The sequence below is a fragment of the Salvelinus namaycush genome, chromosome 1 (assembly GCF_016432855.1).
Source record: "Salvelinus namaycush isolate Seneca chromosome 1, SaNama_1.0, whole genome shotgun sequence".
In the NCBI taxonomy this organism is placed as follows: domain Eukaryota; kingdom Metazoa; phylum Chordata; class Actinopteri; order Salmoniformes; family Salmonidae; genus Salvelinus; species Salvelinus namaycush.
This window is the reverse complement of record NC_052307.1, coordinates 7,772,910-7,795,733: the sequence shown is the minus strand read 5'-3', so window position 1 is coordinate 7,795,733 and position 22,824 is coordinate 7,772,910. Positions and strand designations below refer to the sequence as shown.

Sequence of the window (22,824 nt, the reverse complement as noted above, 5' to 3'; positions counted from 1 at the left end):
ATGTTAACATTAGAAGCCTCCTCCCTAAGTTTTTTTAATTCACTGCTTTAGCACACTCTGCCAACCCGGATGTCCTAGCCGTGTCTGAATCCTGCCTTAGGAAGATCACCAAAAGCTCTGAAATCTCCATCCCTAACTACAACATTTTCAGACAAGATAGAACGGCCAAAGGGGGCGGTGTTGCAATCTACTGCAGAGATAGCCTGCAGAGTTCTGTCCTTCTATCCAGGTCTGTACCCAAACAATTTGAACTTCTACTTTTAAAAATCCACCTCTCTAAAAACAAGTCTCTCACCGTTGACCTGCTATAGACCACCCTCTGCCCCCAGCTGTGCTCTGGACACCATTGCTTCCTGCAACACAAACTCAAAAAAGTTCTGGGACACTGTAAAGTCCATGGAGAATAAGAACACCTCCTCCCAGCTGCCCTCTGCACTGAGGATAGGAAACTCTGTCACCACCGATAAATCCACTATAATTGAGAATTTCAATAAGCATTTTTCTACGGCTGGCCATGCTTTCCACCTGGCTACCCCTACCCCGGTCAACAGCACTGCACCCCCCACAGCAACTCGCCCAAGCCTTCCCCATTTCTCCTTCTCCCAAATCCAGTCAGCTGATGTTCTGAAAGAGCTGCAAAATCTGGACCCCTACAAATCACCCGGGCTAGACAATCTGGACCCTTTCTTTCTAAAATTATCTGCTGAAATTGTTGCAACCCCTATTACTAGCCTGTTCAACCTCTCTTTCGTGTCGTCTGAGATTCCCAAAGATTGGAAAGCAGCTGCGGTCATCCCCCTCTTCAAAGGGGGAGACACTCTTGACCCAAACTGCTACAGACCTATATCTATCCTACCCTGCCTTTCTAAGGTCTTTGAATGCAAAGTCAACAAACAGATTACCGACCATTTCGAATCCCACCGCACCTTCTCCGCTATGCAATCTGGTTTCAGAGCTGGTCATGGGTGCACCTCAGTCACGCTCAAGGTCCTAAACAATATCTTAACCGCCATCGATAAGAAACAATACTGTGCAGCTGTATTCATTGACCTGGCCAAGGCTTTCGACTCTGTCAATCACCAAATCCTCATCGGCAGACTCGACAACCTTGGTTTCTCAAATGATTGCCTCGCCTGGTCACCAACTACTTCTCTGATAGAGTTCAGTGTGTCAAATCGGAGGGCCTGTTGTTTGGGCCTCTGGCAGTCTCTATGGGGGTGCCACAGGGTTCAATTCTTGGGCCGACTCTCTTCTCTGTATACATCAATGATGTCGCTCTTGCTGCTGGTGAGTGAGATCCACCTCTACGCAGACGACACCATTCTGTATACTTCTGGCCCTTCTTTGGACCCTGTGTTAACAACCCTCCAGACGAGCTTCAATGCCATACAACTCTCCTTCCGTGGCCTCCATCTGCTCTTAAATACAAGTAAAACTAAATGCATGCTATTCAACCGATCGCTGCCTGCACCTGCCCGCCCGTCCAGCATCACTACTCTGGACGGTTCTGACTTAGAATATGTGGACAACTACAAATACCTAGGTGTCTGGTTAGACTGTAAACTCTCCTTCCAGACTCACAGCAAACATCTCCAATCCAAAGTTAAATCTAGAATTGGCTTCCTGTTTCGCAACAAAGCATCCTTCACTCATGCTGCCAAACATACCCTCGTAAAACTGACCATCCTACCGATCCTCGACTTCGGCGATGTCATTTACAAAATAGCCTCCAATACCCTACTCAATAAATTGGATGCAGTCTATCACAGTGCCATCCGTTTTGTCACCAAAGCCCCATATACTACCCACCACTGCGACCTGTACGCTCTCGTTGGCTGGCCCTCGCTTCATACTCGTCGCCAAACCCACTGGCTCCAGGTCATCTACAAGACCCTGCTAGGTAAAATCCCCCCTTATCTCAGCTCGCTGGTCACCATAGCAGCACCCACCTCTAGCACGCGCTCCAGCAGGTATATCTCTCTGGTCACCCCCAAAACCAATTCCTCCTTTGGCCGCCTCTCCTTCCAGTTCTCTGCTGCCAATGACTGGAACGAACTACAAAAATCTCTGAAACTGGAAACACTTATCTCCCTCACTAGCTTTAAGCACCAGCTGTCAGAGCAGCTCAAAGAATACTGCACCTGTACATAGCCCATCTATAATTTAGCCCAAACAACTACCACTTCCCCTACTGCATTTATTTATTTAGCTCCTTTGCACCCCATTATTTGTATTTCTACTTTGCACATTCTTCCACTGCAAATCTACTCTTCCAGTGTATTTACTTCGCTACCATGGCCTTTTTATGCCTTTACCTCCCTTATCTCACCTCATTTGCTCACATTGTATATAGACTTATTTTTCTACTGTATTATTGACTGTATGTTTGTTTTACTCCATGTGTAACTCCGTGTTGTTGTATGTGTCGAACTGCTTTGCTTTATCTTGGCCAGGTCGCAATAGTAAATGAGAACTTGTTCTCAACTTGCCTACCTGGTTACTAACTGCTTACTACACAACATACACTTAGTATTACTTTCTTAGCTACAGTATACATATCTCCCCGGCATATTACATCCCTTATGCAGCAGCATACTAGACATACTTATGGACTCACCATTGTTGTGCTGTGCTCACTTGAACAGGAAGTTGGCACTGTGGTCCTTCTTGTGGGAAAACTTCTCAGCATTCTCTGGATGAAGTCATGCTGGATTGACAGCATGGCCAATGCATTTAACCTTTTCTGGCCCATGGAGTTGCGTGTGAACATTTATCTTTTTATTAAGGGTGGAAAAGTTTCTCTGTGACTCGGTGGTTGTCATCGGAGTGGTGATGATGATTTTGAGAAGAGAGACCGTCTCAGACAAGGCCTCCTGCAGGTTGTTCTCGTAGAGGGATTTCAATAAAGAAAGTGCTGTCTTTCCAGTGTTCTGCTCATAATGCTGTTGGATAGTGGACAGCTCCATTTTCAGCTTCTACTGTTTTCCCACAGGCCATAGCTTGGTAGCACACTGGAGTTCTGCGGTCGGAAAGGAATGTACATACTTTGCTGCAATTAAGTGGTCACTTTCAGAAAACCTCTCTTGCACATGAACAGTGATTATGTCGCATGCCTTCTTCATCTCGGGTTGCAGTGTTAAGTTATCTCCACTTTGGTTCAGTGGCATCAACATGTCCTTTGGCCAGTACGTTAGTTTGCTCGCAAATGTTTTGAATGTTCACCTTGAAGTTGTTGATTGCTCTGGCGATTCCTGCTCCATCAATGATTAGTTTCTGCTTTATGTTGTACAAACATCCACCTCTGGCGTGACCAAGGAAAATAACTTCAGCAGTTGCAGAAATGCTTTCTTCCAAACCACTCATTGTTAAATTCGCGATTTCTGACTTGTTGTGTAATGTTTATGTCCAATGGCCGATGAGCACCGAGACATTTTATCTCTAATTTCTCTTCATATGACAAGGATTGAAAAGGATTTGCCAGTAGATTGTCGACTTGATTCATGATGACGACTGCTAAGTTGCTAGCTGAGATTTTGAAAGTATGATGTTGACATGATCAGTCCAATGAAAGCTACTGTAGATATAACGTGATTTGATGTCGGCAGTCAGCCTAGTGATTAGAGCGTCGGACCAGTAACCAAAAGGTTGCTAGATCAAGGCAAGGCAAAAATCTGTCGTTCTGCCCCTAAACACGGCAGTTAATCCATAAGAATTTGTTCTTAACTAACTTGCCTAGTTAAATAAAGGTTAAATAAAAAAGTATATCTGTGGCCAATGACCTTGAGCCTTCTTGGATGGGCACTTCTAATGTGGCAGAACCCAAGGGGCTAACATTTCTGAGCTCTACCCATAAGACTTGGCGGTGACGTAGTGTCCCCATGAGTGGCAGAACACTGAGCCAATCACGGCGCAACGCTCTGTATTTTCTGCTGGCTTGCCCCACCACCACAGAAAGCACCGTAAGGCTGAAACACCTGCATTTTGGAGCTGCCTTTTGGAGCTGCCTTAACTTATATCTGGAAATAAGTTAATAAATATGTAATAACCCAAATCCTAAGTATGTTTGTACTTATAGGCAACCAGATTGTGACTAAAACTAAGTTACTAAGTCTTTGACCACACTGTTACATTGGTGAGTAAAAACTCATGCTTGCTTACTACCATTTCATGTGGTACAGTTTTAGAAACATAAGGAAGGTATCTTTCATATCAGATAAAAAAAAGGTTAAATTACTACACACCTTTTTATAGGGTTAGGGTTCCCACACGGCCATATTTCCATGTTACAGCGCTTGTTAACGGAAAACAGATGGAAGACAGATTCAACTACCTGTGCTAATTAGCTATCTGTGTCTCTGAACACCTGTGTGTAAATGGAAGACAGACTCCACAAATGTGTGGTCACTGAAAAAAATGGTTAAAAGTACAGTAAGTGTGTATTTTGCATTTGTGAAATGATTCACGTTTAGATTATGGATGCACAATATATCGGTAAGCATATCGGAATCGGCCGATATTAGCTAAAAATGCCAACATCGGCATCGGCCCGATGTCTAGTTTAACGCCGGTGTGCAAAACCGATGTCAAAGCTGACATGCATACCTATATAACGTAGGTAGATGATGTAATGACGCCACGAAAAATACAGCGCTACACGTGCAACACAGCATTCCTAGCCTGACCCACAATGTCTGCTGTGTGGATCTATTTTGAAGTTTCAAAGGAAGATAACAAAAAGCCATATGCAACGTTTGTGCTGCTATTATTTCACGAGGAGGGGAGAAAGTGAAATCTTTAAATTCCACAAACCTAATTACTAATTTGACAGTGCATCACCCCCAGACGTTCAGTGAATACCTCGCAGAAATAAACTAAGCGCATACTTCCAACAACTAAACAAGTTCAAGTCCAGCAGTAATTTGAAAGAGTAAGAACATTTCAGCGAGATAACTCAAAGTCGAAATCTATTAACGCCAAGATAATGGAATTCATTGCCCTTGACAATCAACAGTTCACTATCGTGGATGATGTTGGCTTTCGCCGACTGGTCGAGCACCTCGAGCCCCAGTACACACTACCAAGTAGGAAATCTTTTTCCGATGTTGCCCTACCGGAGTTACACATTATTGTTGAAACGCACATCCATGTGCTACTTGCTATTAGCTTCACGACTGACATTTGGACCAGCGATGTCAGCCCCATGAGCATGCTGAGTCTGACAGCACAGTGAGGAAAGCCGTATTGCATGCTCAAGAATGATGTACTGGTTCTCATACCGCTGCAGCCATTTCAATGGCATTTGCATTTGAAAACATGTTTGAAACTTTGAAAATCCCCAAGAACAAAGTGCACGCTGTGCTACGTGATACTGCACGTAACATGAGAAAGGCTTTGGAAGAATGCAGATTCGCCAGTTTGCCATGCATGGCGGACATTTGTAATTTTTCTAATTTACAAGTTGAACAATCTGTTCCTAACTGAACAAATGAACATATGACACTTTGTTTCAACTATTTAACTGTACTAGAATGCCTAAAAGGCCGCAAAATGTTTAAATATCAGTTATCGGTATCGGGTTTTTTAGCAAGGGAAATATCGGGTATCGGGTATCGGCCAAAAATGTCATATCGGTGCGTCCCTAGTTTAGATGGATTATTTTGGCTGTTTTGGCTGCCAGAGCAGCTTCTAAACAGAGTTTGCACTGTAAGCCAGCAACACAACAACACCACGGGACACATTGTTCTTCGCTCCCGCTCGGCGAGCACTTCTGTCCGGCAGTAAGGAAAGGGAAGTAGCTGGGATAGTGTAGCCAATATGCAATATCAGGCCAGGGTGACAGTTAAAGCGTGATTTTCACCGAAAATGTTCAACTATGTCTTTAACGTCTACATTTTATGTAAAAACAGAATGATTCTGAACATTCGCTGATGTCCCAACTTCGGCAGACACGTTTCAAATTCTCTCTGACTTTCTAGCCACAAGCATAAACTAGCTAGTTGGGGAAGAGCTCATCAGGATGACTGACTGAACCCAATCCGTTCGCCTCCACTCGACTTTCAGCTGCACAACATAAGTCATAAATTTGGGCACCCGGCGTGTCCGTATAGCCTCTCCCCTAGCTCGCTAGCTAGTGTAAAAGTCCGCCTGAATTTCAAGCCATCATACGCAGACTGAGACCATGCGCAAGCAACCCACACAGTCGATGGGTACAGTACGTGTTGTACTCCCTTTCTCTAATAGGTTTAGGCCTTCAGCTGTGAACCAGGTTAATCCCACACTCTGTTGTCATTGTTGTGACATTGGCTATCTATCTATCTAGCTAACGGTTACATGCCAAACAGTGGCATTGAATCGATGTATCACTGTAGCTAATGTACTGTTCCACACAACCGTGTTCAATAGTAGGCTGTTTGGAATACAGTACAGTCAAAACAGCCATCCACTCAGACCAATGTTGTAGGTTACCCAGCTCTTGACCAAAATAACCAGTTCAAATGGCATGCAAGTTTAAAGGTCATAGGGCTCACAGGAATAGCTGCCCTTTTGAAAAGGGCAGTTGAATTTAAAAGCTATTCTGGCTAGAACATCTTGTGTTGTCATGATTTGATTAGTATCAACAATATACTGTACTGGTTTTGTTTCGCCAAAGAAAATGTATCTGTTGCTTAGTGATTTTGAAAGATGTTTTGTGCATTGACACTATTTTCAACCTGTTCAGGCAGCCTGACCTGCGTTTTTACAGTGTGTTATTGCAAGAGCCATTCCTGTCTGGTCTCATAATGACAGTAGGCTTTATCACATTGTGTACTCTGCTCCTTGTAATAAAAAAAATGAATAGCCTACTACAACAATTCTACTATAGTCATAGAGGAGGGAGTGGCAGTGTACATAGGTTACATTCAAATGAATGTGTAGAGAAATTTTAAAGCAGGCATTGACTCACTCACTGGTTCTCAGTTTGCAGAGGGATTTCCTGAATTAAACCATTTTCCTAGTCCTTGGTGTAGGCCTGAGCTGCATTTCACAATTGTATCGATGTGTATTGAAGTGCTGCTCTAATTCTGTCTTTAATCACATTTCCAAATTACGTTAGGGCATTTCCTTCGAAAAGGAACCGACATGGGAAGTTCATAGGACCGTATCAAATTGGGTGTCAAATGAAAGCAAAGAGTCAACATTTTTGGGGAATGAAGGCATAGATACCATTTTTTTCAACTATTTTGAATCTTAAAATTTAGGCATAAGTAAAGGCTTTGATTTCTGGGTAAACAGATGGAAAAGGGGTCTTAGAAAACATCTACCAGAAAACCTACTTGAAAGGTATCAGAAATACATTAAAACACAATAATGTGTTTTTGTGTTTTGCTAACTAATATCAACACTTAGTTTTGGGGAAATTGTTTACCTTCTGTAAATTTAAGAAAAATTGCCTTGTGCCTTGTAATTCCATTACCAACAACCCATATATCTTGAAGATATTTTCTAATTTCTCTCCCTCACTACTTACAGAAGTAACAAGTCAAGCTAGACCTGTCAACTAGTTAGTGTTTTCACTGATATCAATTTTGTTAAGAATTAAGTGATTTAAAACTCGTAATTCCATTACCAAATTGTAACAAAATTACTGCAACTGAATTGGCTCACAATGGGAAATCATAATAGTGATGAACCACAGTTGGGTCACCTGCTACTGTCCTCCCTTCCACTTGTATACTGTGTTCAGCTCATTACTGTTTTTTTGTCTTTATTTTGTCTGGTGGTCAAACCAAGAGTGTTAACAGTCTGTCTGGACAACCCCTCCCTCTCTCTCTCTCTCTCTCTCTGCCTCTCTCTGCCTCTCTCTCTCGCTCTGCATCTCTCTCTCTCTCTCTCTCTCTCTCTCTCTCTCTCTCTCTCTCTCTCTCTGCCTCTCTGCCTCTCTGCCTCTCTGCCTCTCTGCCTCTCTGCCTCTCTGCCTCTCTCTCTCTCTCTCTCTCTCTCTCTCTCTCTCTCTCTCTCTCTCTCTGCCTCTCTCTCTCTCTCTCTGCCTCTCTCTGCCTCTCTCTCTCTCTCTGCCTCTCTCTCTCTCTGCCTCTCTCTCTCTCTCTCTCTCTCTCTCTCTCTCTCTCTCTCTCTGCCTCTCTCTCTCTCTGCCTCTCTCTCTCTCTGCCTCTCTCTGCCTCTCTCTCGCTCTCTGCCTCTCTCTCTCTCTCTCTCTCTCTCTCTCTCTCTCTCTCTCTCTCTCTCTCTCTCTCTCTCTCTCTCTCTCTCTCTCTCTCTCTCTCTCTGCCTCTCTCTCTCTCTCTCTGCCTCTCTCTGCCTCTCTCTCTCTCTGCCTCTCTCTCTCTCTCTCTGCCTCTCTCTGCCTCTCTCTCTCTCTGCCTCTCTCTCTCTCTCTCTCTCTCTCTCTGCCTCTCTCTCTCTCTGCCTCTCTCTCTCTCTGCCTCTCTGCCTCTCTCTGCCTCTCTCTCGCTCTCTGCCTCTCTCTCGCTCTCTGCCTCTCTCTCGCTCTCTGCCTCTCTCTCGCTCTCTGCCTCTCTCTCGCTCTCTGCCTCTCTCTCTCTCTCTGCCTCTCTCTCGCTCTCTGCCTCTCTCTCTCTCTCTCTCTCTCTCTCTCTCTCTCTCTCTCTCTCTCTCTCTCTCTCTCTCTGCCTCTCTCTGCCTCTCTCTCTCTCTCTCTGCCTCTCTCTCTCTCTCTCTCTCTCTCTCTCTCTCTCTCTCGCTCTCTCTCTCTCTCTCTCTCTCTCTCTCTCTCTCTCTCTCGCTCTCTCTCGCTCTCTCTCTCTCTCTCTCTCTCTCTCTCTCTCTCTCTCTCTCTCTCTCTCTCTCTCTCTCTCTCTCTCTCTCTCTCTCTCTCTCTCTCTCTCTCTCTCTCTCTCTCTCTCTCTCTCTCTCTCTCTCTCTCTCTCTCTCTCTCTCTCTCTCTCTCTCTCTCTCTCTCTCTCTCTCTCTCTCTCTCTCTCTCTCTCTCTCTCTCTCTCTCTCTCTCTCTCTCTCTCTGCCTCTCTCTCTCTCTGCCTCTCTCTCTCTCTGCCTCTCTCTCTCTCTCTCGTTCGTTCGTTCGTTCGTTCGTTCGTTAATGTCACCTCCCAGATCTTACTGACACCTACCCATGTGTAACCAGCATCCTCTCCTACTGAGCACTAGGGCCGGGACGATAATGTCCAAAAAGTTGGACCTGTTCCTAAATGGATCTGGGGCTTTCCCTTCTGGACCCGATATGCATAAATGTAAAAAAATAAATATATAGAGACCTGTTCCGAATGGACCGGAGGAAAACTATACCCATTTCCTATTGACCTGGTCAGATCCAGACCCGGTCCAATCCGAGTGAGGGAAGCAGCAGAAAAATCTATTTTCAAGCTACTTTATTAACCGGAGCTGATAAAGCGCGAGGTGACACACTAGCAGGTGCCCTGCTGTGTGTGTAGGCTCTACATTTTTCATTGGAAATTGTTAAAAGTAGTTATTGTGCATAGTTGTATGGTTTGTTCAACTTTGAAATCAATATTTTTTGTATAGAATACATTTGAAAGTGAGAAAAAAAACGGAGTCAAAACCTAGGCTCGAGACTAACCTTTTTCATCACCGTCTCAGAATCGTACCGAAGTGCAATTTAAGTCGCCCAAAATTAAAATACTTTTTTGTTTGTTTTTAAATGCAAACATGGGTCTACTCTAGGACCTAGGTAATTTACAGTGATTTAAAACAAGCATAGCCTAATACTAAAATAGATACATGGGCCAGAAAGTCATGGGGGGAAAATCCTTTCAAAAGGGTAACATTGGAATAATATTTAAACCTGTTTTGAATAAATATAGCCTACAGTACACAAATAATTAGCGTACATGTAAAAGTGTAGCCTATGTTATAAGCATATTGGCTACATCCTCTCATGCCCACCCCGATGCTGACATGGAGGCACCAAAAAATGTAGCCAAACTTAAATGAGACTATTAATTACATGAGTATAGGCTAAATGCCAGTCATGTTTGACAAATATAATGTAGGATCATTTAAATGTAACATCTAAAAGTCTTGATTCTGTTGACATAGGCTACTCGAGGCACGGTTGGTTCAGATCAAATGGTCATGAGTGGAGAGAAAGGCCTTGTGCCTGTTGCACACATCACCCACCTTGTAATCTGAGTGGAGGCAGTCAGCATTCACAATCCTAGTCATACAAGCAACCCATGTTGCATCTGTGGAATGGTGTGTTCCAGCTAATTGAATTTTGGTACATTTCATGCATAGCCTACTGCATTGTACACATTGCTGCGCTTGTCATGTGAATAAATAGTAGTTTATCAACATTTTTAATCTAAATGTTCTGATCTGTTGCATCAGCCTCATTGCTTTAAAAAATCGTTTATGTACAGTAGGCTAGTTGTATGAATTTTGGATCAATTGTAGGAGAACTGTCCCAGTCCGTTTGAACTGTCCTAGACAGATTTTATTTATCAGCCCCGGGACACCCTTAATTTCGAGCCCTGTTCAAAGCGTAATTCCGTTTTCCGTGGAATTGCCCATTTACATTTTTGCGTCTGTTCAGTGAGACGTCTGTGGCCTTCAGTGCTTTGAGCTCTCCACTGTCAAATATCTCCACCTGTTTTGACTGCGGTGTTCTGGGGCTGAAGTTCACTTGTCACCAGCAGTATTGTCATTGGAGCGGTAAGAAACTACTTGTCACACTTCCTTCCTTCTAGCAACGTGTGCACAAAAGTCAAGTGGTTTCGTCAGCAAGGTCACATGCTGCAGATCGTGAGCCTAGCCTATATTATGCACTGCAGCTCTGAATGACCCCTCCTCACTGTTACAGCACATTCTGTCAGCCATCCAGTATAGAAATACGCACAGTTAAATACACATTGCACCTATTTGTCCTCCAATATTTTTTATCAGGAGAGGATTAAAGTGTGTGTTGATTGTCCTTGCTGTCACATAGCCTAGTCCAAGTGTAACCCATGGCTGTCCATTGTTGCTCTAGTAGGCTAGCTGCCTTGTCTTTACCCCACTCCTATTGCTGTTTTGTCTTGCCTTCTTTGTTGTCAAGCTGTTGACAGCTCAGCTGCCTGTTTCTCAACAGAGGATCAGATAGGAGGAGGATGATGATGATGAGGAGGATGGGGACAAAGGTGGATGAGATTAATGGTTGGGGGGAAGGGTGCCTGGTCAAGCTCTACATGATGCTCTAGAGGGATTCACATGAGTTTGGTGGCGGCGTCGTGGCTGTTTTTCAGAGCATGAAAGCAGTTAGAGTAACAGGTCACTAGCTAGGATTCCATTCAATTGGCGACAGATTTTAACGTGAACATTCTCAAATCTGCATAAAAACAATATACGCATTTACCCACCAGAGATGTTTCCATCAAATTAATTTGTTGCGGATAAAAGGCTGTATGTGAGGATGTAGTGCACGTAAAATATATATTATTATTTTGCGGTCAAATTCCCATGTACCAAAAAAAAAAATATATATAACAATTTAACAAAAGTTGTGTTATATAGCGAATGAGCACGTTCTGGTCTTGAGGTCACAGATACAGTGCAGTTATAGCATACTACATCATCAGATTATTATGGACAAAGAGCGAGATCATTTTTATTTGTCAAACGGCAGCCAAGCATCGACCATCATGTCAGCAGAATAATATCAATATTTATTGGAAAGGACAATCAAGCTCACCACTATGCACTTTCACCACCCTGTGGATTTCATCATAACTTATTTCATCTGTAGCCTAATAAACTGCATGCTTTCCCGAGTTGTATGACTGCATGTTTACTTCGATAAGATGGTTATTAAATCAGTATTTGCGCACAAAGGCGTTTCCACCTACCATTTCTCGAGTAATTAATTTAGCAGACACAAAAAGATCCTAGCTGATCTAGTGTATTTTGTTTTGTTTACCTACAAAATATTATTTTTGCTGTTTACCTCAGGCTGTTGTGATATTTTTTATCCGACATGTACTCTACTCTCATAAAAAGGTTGGATGGAAAACTCAACCGAGTAAACAGTCAGAGCGTTGGGATAGGCCTAAATCTTCTGAGAAAAGAATGCTTACTGGTGCATTGGGACTGCTGCGACTATTGGTGCAGCATAGCATTGGGACTGCCGGGACTATTGGTGCAGCATAGCATTGGGACTGCCGGGACTATTGGTGCAGCATAGCATTGGGACTGCCGGGACTATTGGTGCAGCATAGCATTGGGACTGCCGGGACTATTGGTGCAGCCTAGCATTGGGACTGCCGGGACTATTGGTGCAGCCTAGCATTGGGACTGCCGGGACTATTGGTGCAGCCTAGCATTGGGACTGCCGGGACTATTGGTGCAGCATAGCATTGGGACTGCCGGGACTATTGGTGCAGCATAGCATTGCTTGTTAAACCCTCTGCAGTAGAGCAGCCAGAATACAGCATCTCAAAGAGCAGGCCTGTGTTTTTTCCCCCCCCACGAATCACGTCACATGCCAGCTACAATGAGCTAACTAATAGTGCTGGGCAGAAAAGGAGGTCACTGTGAAGTGAATATAACGTGTGATTATGACTCACAGGGCTGAACCTGACCTTTTTGACTATAGTTCAATACTAGGCCTAGGCAGTCACCAGGGGTTTGTGTGTGTGTGTGTGTGTGTGTTCATTAAGCTAGTGCACACCGTTTTGCACCGTAGCTAAGTAAGTATTTCTTAATGAGCAAATTCCGGGAGACCCCTCCCTTTTCCCATCCTGTTTTCTTTCGTTTGGTTCCTAGTGAATACGCCCCAGTTTCTAGTTGAAAGCACCACTTCAGTTTAAACAGGCATGACTTCCCTATTCCCTTGTGATGTTTTGTGTGGCTTTTATTTATAGCCTTCCTTTTTAGAAGAGGATTAGGACGATCTAATCCAAAGTAAATTACTTTCTCTTCTCCAGATGAATGTCTCTCTGTTGCTTTCGTCAAATGTAATCCAGCACCCAGTCTGTCTGTCTCGGATCTCAGCATCTGTGCAGCCAGGCCTACCCATGTCAAGTCAAGAAGACATTGGGGGGTGGGGACAGTGATGGCACTAGTTGAATGTTTTTTGGAGGGATTGGGGAACGGGTGTGACTCTCGCTCACAGTTAACATCGTAATGCCTAATGATTTATTTGGCAATTGCAAGTAAAAAAAACATTACATTTCGGACGTCAGAATGAGACTAGTGGCACTAGATGAAATGCAGTTGAAAGGTCAGTCATTTGCATGCTGAGGAGTAAGTGTAGGTTATTATAGCCTAGTCGTGAAGCAATAACTTGTACAAAGATGGCAATTAAGTGAGATGACACACTGAATGTTAATGTGACAAAGCTTAAAGGGCAATTCCACCACTTTTCAACTTCATTTTCATGATCTTCAGCACAATACCAGTTTCTACATGGGCTATGTGAAAACGGTGCTTTTCTTTGTTACTAGGGGAGCAAGAAAATACCCTCCCTCTGGCTAGAAACTTGTTGCAGGTTTTGAAAATCACTTTGAATCCTACCCTGTGACGTCTTTTACCACAGCTCACATATGTAGACACTGGTTTGGTGCTGGAGATAATGAATATGAAGTTGAAAAGTGGTGGAATTGCCCTTTAAGCCAGACCTTTTTTTTTCAGACAGTATTCACATCCCTTGACTTTTTCCACATTTTGTTGGCTGAATTTAAAATGGATTACATTGAGATGTTATGTCACTGGCCTACACACAATACCCCTTAATGTCAAAGTGGAATTATGTTTTCATATATTTTTACTAATTAATAAAAAATGGAAGGCTGAAATGTCTTGAGTCTCTAAGTATTCAACCGCTTTCTTATGGCAAGTGTAACGTGTGCGCTGGGAGTCGGGAAGCAAGTTCAGGGAGTGCATAATTTAATCAACAAAACAAGAAACACGAACAACGCACAGACAGGAACCTGAAACAGAAACAGTGATGCCTGGGGAAGGAACCAAAGGGGGTGACATGTATAGGGCAGGTAATCAAGGAGGTGATGGAGTCCAGGTGAGTCTGATGATGCGCAGGTGCGTGTAACAATGGTGACAGGTGTACGTCATAATGAGCAGCCTGGTGACCTAGAGGCAGGAGAGGGAGCACGTGACAGCAAGCCTAAATAAGTTCAGTAAACATTTACTTAAGAAGTCACATGGACTCATTCTCTGTGCAATAATAGTGTTTAACATGATTTTGTGAATGACTACCTCATCTCTGTACCCCACACACATACAATTATCTGTAAGGTCCCTCAGTCGAGCAGTGATTTTCAAACACCTGTTCAAACTCAAAGACCAGGGAGATTTTCCAATGTCTGGCAAAGGCCACCTATTGATAGATGGGTAAAAAAAAAAGAATAAAAAAGAAATGTAATATCCCTTTGAGCGCAGTGAAGTTATTATTTACACGTTTATTTTTTTAAATGTATTTTTCTCCCCAATTTTGTGATATCCAATTGGTAGTTACAGCCTTTTCCCATCTCTGTAACTCCCATACGGACTCGGGAGAGGCAAAGGTCGACAGCCATGCGTCCGAAACACGACCCTGCCAAACCGCACTGCTTCTTGACACACTGCTCGCTTAACCCAGAAGCCAGCCGCACCAATGTGTCGGAGGAAACACGGTCCAACTGGCGACCGTGTCAACGTGCATGCGCCCGGCACGCCACAGGAGTTATTGGGACAAGGACAACCCGGCTGGCCAAACCATCCTCTAACCCAGACGACGCTGGGTCAGTTGTGTGCCGCCTCATGAATCTCCCGGTTGCAGCCGGCTGCAACACAGACTGGGATCAAACCCGGATCTGTAGTGACGCTTTTAGCACTGTTATGCAGTGCCTGAGACAGCTGCGCAACGCGGGAGGCTATTAATTACACTTTGAATGGTGTATCAACACACCCTGTCACTATAAAGATACAGGCATCCTTCCTAATTCTGTTGCCGGAGAGGAAGGAAACCGTTCAAGGATTTCACCGTGAGGCCTATGGTGACTTTAAAACAGTTACAGAGTTTAATGGCTGTTTAAGGAGAACTTTGGATGGATCAACAACATTGTAGTTAGTACACAATACTAACCTAAATGACAGTGAAAAGAAGCAAGCCTGTACAGAATATAAATATTCCGAAACAAGCATCCTGTTTTCAATAAGGCACTAAAGTAAAAACTGCAAAAAATGTGTCAAAGAAATTAACTTTGTCCTGAACACAAAGTGTTATGTTTGGGGCTAATACAACACATCACTGAGTACCACTCTTCATATTTTTAAGCATGGTGTTGGCTGCATCATGTTATGGGTATGCTTGTCATCTGCAAGGACTAGGGAGCTTAGGGTGAAAAGAAATGGAATATAGCTAAGCACAGGAAAAATCCTAGAGGAAAAGCAGGTTCAGCCTGCTTTCCAACTGACACTGGGAGACAAATTCACCTTTTAGCAGGACAACAACCTAAAACACAAGGCCAAATATACACTGGAGTTGCTTACCAAGATGACATTGAATGTTCCTGAGTGGCCTAGTTACAGTTTTGACTTACAGTGGAGCTGACAGCGTTTTAGCAACATGAAATCTTATTAAAATCTGTTCATACACACCCAAGCACTTAGTTTTCATAAACTCATAGAATGTTTGGGAATGACTTAGCATAAAGCATTTGTGAAAATTCTACAGCAATATAGAGTGGGAAACTGGCCGTGCATTTGGACAATTAAACACTGCGGTTAATAAAAACATCTGTCTTGTCCAGGACCGGAGTCTACGCAGACCAGTGCACCATAGCCAATCAGAGCTACAGTAGGCCTACAGTGCATTCGGAAAGTATTCAGACCCTTTGACTTTTTCCAAGTTTTGTTACGTTACAGCCTTATTCTAAAATTGATTAGATTGTTTACCCCCCTTATCAATCTACTTACAAAATTTCTGTTTTTCATTTTTAATACATATGCAAAAATGTCTTATCTGTTTTCGCTTTGTCATTATGGGGTATTGTGTGTAGATTGATGAGGGAAAATAACTATTTTATCCATTTTAGAATAAGGCTGTAACCTAACAAAATGTGGAAAAAGTCAAGGGGTCTGAATATTTTCCGAATGCACTGTATATGCAAATAAGCAATTTTCTACACAGGCCTCCATCATTCACTTTGAACTGGACGGTGCATTTACAGGCAGTAGCAACAGCGTGACTTAAGAACATTCGCCAAAAGCCAAAAAGCCTGCATTTGTTTTATTTGAAGAAATATGGCCCCAAATTCTATGTGGTGCTTACGTTAATGTTCTTTCCTAAAATGTAAGAAATCAGCTTTCTGAGTATCCTTGTAAGGCTGTTTTAAGCACTATCCATACAGAAACATCCCATATCGGTCGGGCTATAGGGCGGCAGGTAGCCTATCGGATAAGAGCGTTAGGCCAGTAACCGAAAGGATGCTGGTTCAAATTCCCGAGCCGGCAAGGTGGAAATCTGCTGTTCTTTTGAGCGAGGCAGTTAACCCCCCCCCCGACAACAACTCCTCCCTCGGCACTGTGGATGTTGATTAAGGCAGCCCCCCCCCCCCCCCCCCCCCCCCCCCCCCGCCCGCCCGCCCGCCTGCACCTCTCTGATTCAGAGGGGTTGGGTTAAATGCGGAAGATGCATTTCGGTTGATTTAAATTCAGTTGCGCAACTGAATACGTATACCTGATAGCCACTGATAGCCTGCTGTTGTCATCTCCCCTCCAGGACCTGAGAGCCACTGCTGTGCACCATGTTGTCTAGACTGAGGGCATCACTGATGCTGCGGCCCTGTGTGAGCGCCTGCCGCTGGACACACACCAAAGAGAAGGGCAAGCCTCTCATGTTGAACCCTCGCACCAACAAGGTAAGTGTGTGTGTGTGTGTGTTGGGTCTGGAGTGCATGAGAGATGATGCCGCAGATGGAAATGGAGGAGAGCCCTGTACATTATAATACTGTTATGCTACCCTGTACGTTACAATACTGCTATGCTACCCGGTACCTTACAATGCTGCTATGCTAGCCTGTACGTTACAATACTGCTATGCTACCCTGTACGTTACAATACTGCTATGCTACCCGGTACATTACAATACTGCTATGCTAGCCTGTACATTATAATATTGCTATTCTACCCTGTACATTATAATACTGATATGTTACCCTATACATTATAATACTGCTATGGTACTAGGGCTGGGCGATATGGCCAAAATATTATATCATGGTATTTTTTAAATGGTATGATGGTATTTGACGTTATTTTATGTTGTTTAATAATAGAAGTTCTAAATTTGCCTTATGAGTAGTGCATGACCTTAGGGTGGCAACACATACATTCTAAGTGATTTCAATGGGTCTTTCTCCATTCTGATTGTTTTATACTGTTCAATTCAACTTCAACTAAAAAAAGTCATCAATTTCTGCATTTGAGATTATTTCCACACTGCCACTGCTACACGATATGGGAAAGTAATCTGGGCCTTATTTTTAACCAAATATTGCAATTTGACTTTTTTTGTTTAACCTTTATTTAACTAGGCAAGTCAGTTAAGAACAAATTCTTATGTACAATGAAGGCCTAGGAACAGTGGGTTAACTGCCTTGTTCAGGAGCAGAACAACAAATGTTGACCGTGTCAACTCGGGGATTCGATCCAAGCAACCTTTCGGTTACTGGCCCAACGCTCTAACCATTAGGCTACCTGCCACCCCTGTTGGAATCATGGGAATAGAATGTCTATTTTAATTATATAGTTAGAATATAATAGTGGGCACTTTCAATACGGTGTTGTTTGACATGACAGTTATTGTGACAGGGTAGGAACTAATGTGTTTCTTAGGGGACCCCATAATCTTTGGCTACATTGAATGTTTTCTAGCTAACATATTCTTGCTATGCGTTTAACTCTTTAATTTTTAAGACACTGTTGCACAAACAACATGCTGATTTAGGTTTACACAATCTTTGGTATTATCAGGCTGTATAGCTAATTACGCTTGCTCTTACTCATTTATTAGCTAGCTAGCTAGCGATTAGCATTAGCGGCTAACAAGATTTAGGAACAACTTGCTAAGAAAAGACAAACTAGCTGTTTGCAGATTTAAGACACACAAGCTAATAGTGTAGTTATATAATGCTAGTAGATTTATATTTAGAAGCAAAGTGACAACTGCATCGTTGTCATCAACAGTGTTGCATATGCTGCTTTGACCATGCAGACTGAACGCAAGTGTCTCGTGGTTGAGGAACATCAAATGCGCTCCTTGAGTGACAGGGGGCGTGGCTAGGTCTGTGTGGAAAGCGGCATCGAGAGAGATGACTAAAGTAGCGAAGTTAACTAAAAATGGACGTTACACACTGCGTATCACATTTAACAAACCTAACATTCAAATACAAGTATAGAAGGTAAAGTAAAAACCCAAACCGGTCCGTGCATCAATACCGGTATATCGTAAAAAACGGTTTACCACCCAGCCCTATATGCTACCCAGTACATTAATACTGCTATGCTACCCTGTACATTGTAATACTGTTATGCTACCCACAGTACATTATAATACTGTTGTGCTACCCACAGTACTACTGGAGCTTGTTCTCCTATCCCCTCTCGCCCCCCCCGGCCTTTCTGGAGAAGGTTATGGTTTCCATGTGGGTCTGTTCTGGCTCAAGTTTCACTTGAAACACGCACCCTCCTTCCATCTAGTACCCCAAGCCTCCAACTGGCAAAATTAACATGAATGAGCTCGGCACGTGCCCGTACCCGAAACCACCTCCAAGGTGTAGTCTCCCAACATACATTCATAATGGCTTTCAAGCACATTATGCACATACTTCCCCCTTTAACTTAGTGTCCCCCCCGCCCCTCTAAAGTTGACCTGGGATTCCGTGTACTGCAGGCAGGGTTCAATTTCAGAGGAAGGTTGTACCCCAAATACACATTCACTGGCTCATAGAAACCTGGGCAGTGAGTTGTGAGGCCATCTGTGCAGAGGGCAGCTGTCAGTCTGAGGGGAATGTTCAGAGCAGTCAGGCAGCATCTCTGCTTCAGTACTGTGCTTACTTGCCCCAGTGCCAGTCGGATCCTGTTAGTTCACTGGTGATGTTTACCCTGACTACCTCGCTGTCTCCCCTTCATTATCTCTCGCTCTGTCCCTCATCAAATTGAATTAAATCAAGTTAATTTGTCAAATGCACATGATACAGTGTAGATGTGTACACAGTACAATGAAATGATTACTTCTCCTCTCAACAGTGCAACAGCTACACATTTTTTTTATTGAAAGAACATTTATGTTTCCCTCATTCTCTTTGGTTTATTTCCATTCCTCCAGGGCATGGCCTTCTCACTGCAGGAGAGGCAGATCCTGGGTCTTCAGGGTCTTCTGCCCCCCAAGATAGAGTCCCAGGACATCCAGGCCATGCGTTTCCAGAGGAACCTGAAGAAGATGACAGAGCCACTGGAGAAGTGAGAACGGGCTCAGGTCAAAAGTAGTGCACTATATAAGGACTAGGGTGCCATTTGGGACCTAGGCTGTGAGCGACAACAAATGTCAACCTAAGCCGAATAATATATTCATGCATTACAGCGTCTGAGACTGCAGAAGTGCAGTTCTTATTGCTACACTAAGTAATGAACTTAATCACATAACAACTTGACATAAAACGAAGGCATCTGTAACCACTACCAAAACTCTTCCCAGGTACATTTACCTGATGGGGATCCAGGAGAGGAACGAGAAACTCTTCTACCGCGTGCTGATGGAAGACATTGAGGAGCTGATGCCTATCGTTTACACTCCCACTGTGGGCCTGGCCTGTACACAGTATGGACACATCTTCAGGAGGCCCAAGTAAGAGCTGGGTCTTGATTATACACTGCTCAAAAAAATAAAGGGAACACTAAAATAACACATCCTAGATCTGAATGAATGAACTATTCTTATTAAATACTTTTTTCTTTACATAGTTGAATGTGCTGACAACAAAATCACACAAAAATTATCAATGGAAATCAAATTTATCAACACATGGAGGTCTGGATTTGGAGTCACACTCAAAATTAAAGTGGAAAACCACACTACAGGCTGATCCAACTTTGATGTAATGTCCTTAAAACAAGTCAAAATGAGGCTCAGTAGTGTGTGTGGCCTCCACGTGCCTGTATGACCTCCCTACAACGCCTGGGCATGCTCCTGATGAGGTGGCGGATGGTCTCCTGAGGGATCTCCTCCCAGACCTGGACTAAAGCATCCGCCAACTCCTGGACAGTCTGTGGTGCAACGTGGCGTTGGTGGATGGAGTGAGACATGATGTCCCAGATGTGCTCAATTGGATTCAGGTCTGGGGAACGGGCGGGCCAGTCCATAGCATCAATGCCTTCCTCTTGCAGGAACTGCTGACACACTTCAGCCACATGAGGTCTAGCATTGTCTTGCATTAGGAGGAACCCAGGGCCAACCGCACCAGCATATGGTCTCACAAGGGGTCTGAGGATCTCATCTCGGTAACTAATGGCAGTCAGGCTACCTCTGGCGAGCCCATGGAGGGCTGTGCGGCCCCCCAAAGAAATGCCACCCCACACCATGACTGACCCACCGCCAAACCGGTCATGCTGGAGGATGTTGCAGGCAGCAGAACGTTCTCCACGGCGTCTCCAGACTGTCACGTCTGTCACATGTGCTCAGTGTGAACCTGCTTTCATCTGTGAAGAGCACAGGGCGCCAGTGGCGAATTTGCCAATCTTGGTGTTCTCTGGCAAATGCCAAACGTCCTGCACGGTGTTGGGCTGTAAGCACAACCCCCACCTGTGGACGTCGGGCCCTCATAACACCCTCATGGAGTCTGTTTCTGACCGTTTGAGCAGACACATGCACATTTGTGGCCTGCTGGAGGTCATTTTGCAGGGCTCTGGCAGTGCTCCTTCTGCTCCTTCTTGCACAAAGGCGGAGGTAGTGGTCCTGCTGCTGGGTTGTTGCCCTCCTACGGCCTCCTCCACATCTCCTGATGTACTGGCCTGTCTCCTGGTAGCGCCTCCATGCTCTGGACACTACGCTGACAGACACAGCAAACCTTCTTGCCACAGCTCGCATTGATGTGCCATCCTGGATGAGCTGCACTACCTGAGCCACTTGTGTGGGTTGAAGACTCCGTCTCATGCTACCACTAGAGTGAAAGCACCGCCAGCATTCAAAAGTGACCAAAACATCAGCCAGGAAGCATAGGAACTGAGAAGTGGTCTGTGGTCACCACCTGCAGAACCACTCCTTTATTGGGGGTGTCTTGCTAATTGCCTATAATTTCCACCTTTTGTCTATTCCATTTGCACAACAGCATGTGAAATTTATTGTCAATCAGTGTTGCTTCCTAAGTGGACAGTTTGATTTCACAGAAGTGTGATTGACTTGGAGTTACATTGTGTTGTTTAAGTGTTCCCTTTATTTTTTTGAGCAGTGTATATATATTTTTAAGAATACACAACCTCTCACATTACTATAGTTATTTGCTTTGATTAGATTGCTAAAATCTGTTTAGATGGCTAAAAATGATTAGATTGTTAAAATGTCAGATTTCCTATTAGACAAAGGGGAGGGAGTTAACTGTCTGAGGACTCTATTCCTTTACCCACAGAGGCCTGTTCATATCCATCTTGGATCGAGGCCACATTCGCTCCATATTGGACAACTGGCCAGAGACCAATGTGGCGGTAAGCTGAGTTCCAGCACCATATTGAAAACATTGTCTTTATGTTGATATGGCCTTGCTGTGTAATGGAGTGATAGCCCCTCGCTCTCTGACAGCCCCCCCCCCTCGCTCTCTGACAGCCCCCCCCCCTCGCTCTCTGACAGCCCCCCCCTCGCTCTGACAGCCCCCCCCTCGCTCTGACAGCCCCCCCCCTGCTCTGACAGCCCCCCTCACTCTCTGACAGCCCCCCTCACTCTCTGACAGCCCCCCTCGCTCTCTGACAGCCCCCCCTCGCACTCTGACAGCCCCCCCCTCGCACTCTGACAGCCCCCCCTCGCACTCTGACAGCCTCTCCCAGTGTGGCATTCATTAGGGGAAGTTCAGGTGGTCCCACCCCTGTCTGTTTCAGCTTCGTTTGGTGCTTAATCAATAGAACCCCTACCTGTTGTCCAGGCGGTCGTGGTGACAGACGGAGAGCGTATCCTGGGCCTGGGGGACCTGGGGGTGTTTGGGATGGGCATCCCCGTGGGGAAACTGTGCCTGTACACTGCCTGCGCTGGGATCAGGCCTGAGAGGTGCCTTCCTGTGGTCATCGACGTGGGAACTGACAACGAGGCAAGTTTAAAAAACAAATCAAATCAAGCTTTATTGAAATGCGCATCGAAATGAAAACATCTCAGTACAATTAGTTGACAACAAAGATGAACTAAGGAGCTCCCAATATCTATAACCAGTCTCCTTATTCCAGACCCTTCTGAAGGACCCATTCTACATGGGTTTGTACCAGAAGCGGGATCGTTCCCAGCTCTACGATGACCTGATCGATGAGTTTATGGAGGCTGTGGTGGACAAGTACGGCCAGGACACCCTGATCCAGTTTGAAGACTTTGGGAATCACAATGCATTCCGCTTGATGAGGAAATACCGCGAGAAGTACTGCACCTTTAACGATGATATCCAAGGTCTGAATTCACACCATGTAAATATAGTATGCCAAATGGAGTGTGTTGTAGTGAGTATGTACAGCTAGATGAATAACAGACCTGGGTTCAAGTACTATTTGAAATAATTTAAAATACTTTACTATGTGATTGATTGAGCCTGGCGCAGTGTAACAAATATAATATTCTCACGAATGCAAACCCTGCCCATCTGGCACTCCAGGCAGACTAGAGCA

At 44.3% G+C, this 22,824-nt stretch overlaps 1 protein-coding gene across 1 annotated transcript in view; it reads left to right on the top strand.

Moving 5' to 3' along the window:
• The window catches only part of me2 (malic enzyme 2, NAD(+)-dependent, mitochondrial), a 30,346-nt gene that overhangs the window by 2,286 nt on the left and 5,236 nt on the right, over positions 1-22,824 (top strand). Inside the window, exons 2-7 of the mRNA XM_038988553.1 lie at positions 16,691-16,829; positions 19,298-19,431; positions 19,667-19,816; positions 21,594-21,669; positions 22,101-22,262; positions 22,396-22,609. Of these exons, the coding sequence (XP_038844481.1) occupies positions 16,716-16,829; positions 19,298-19,431; positions 19,667-19,816; positions 21,594-21,669; positions 22,101-22,262; positions 22,396-22,609 (850 nt within the window). The 5' untranslated portion in view covers positions 16,691-16,715. The remainder of the gene's footprint in view (positions 1-16,690; positions 16,830-19,297; positions 19,432-19,666; positions 19,817-21,593; positions 21,670-22,100; positions 22,263-22,395; positions 22,610-22,824) is intronic.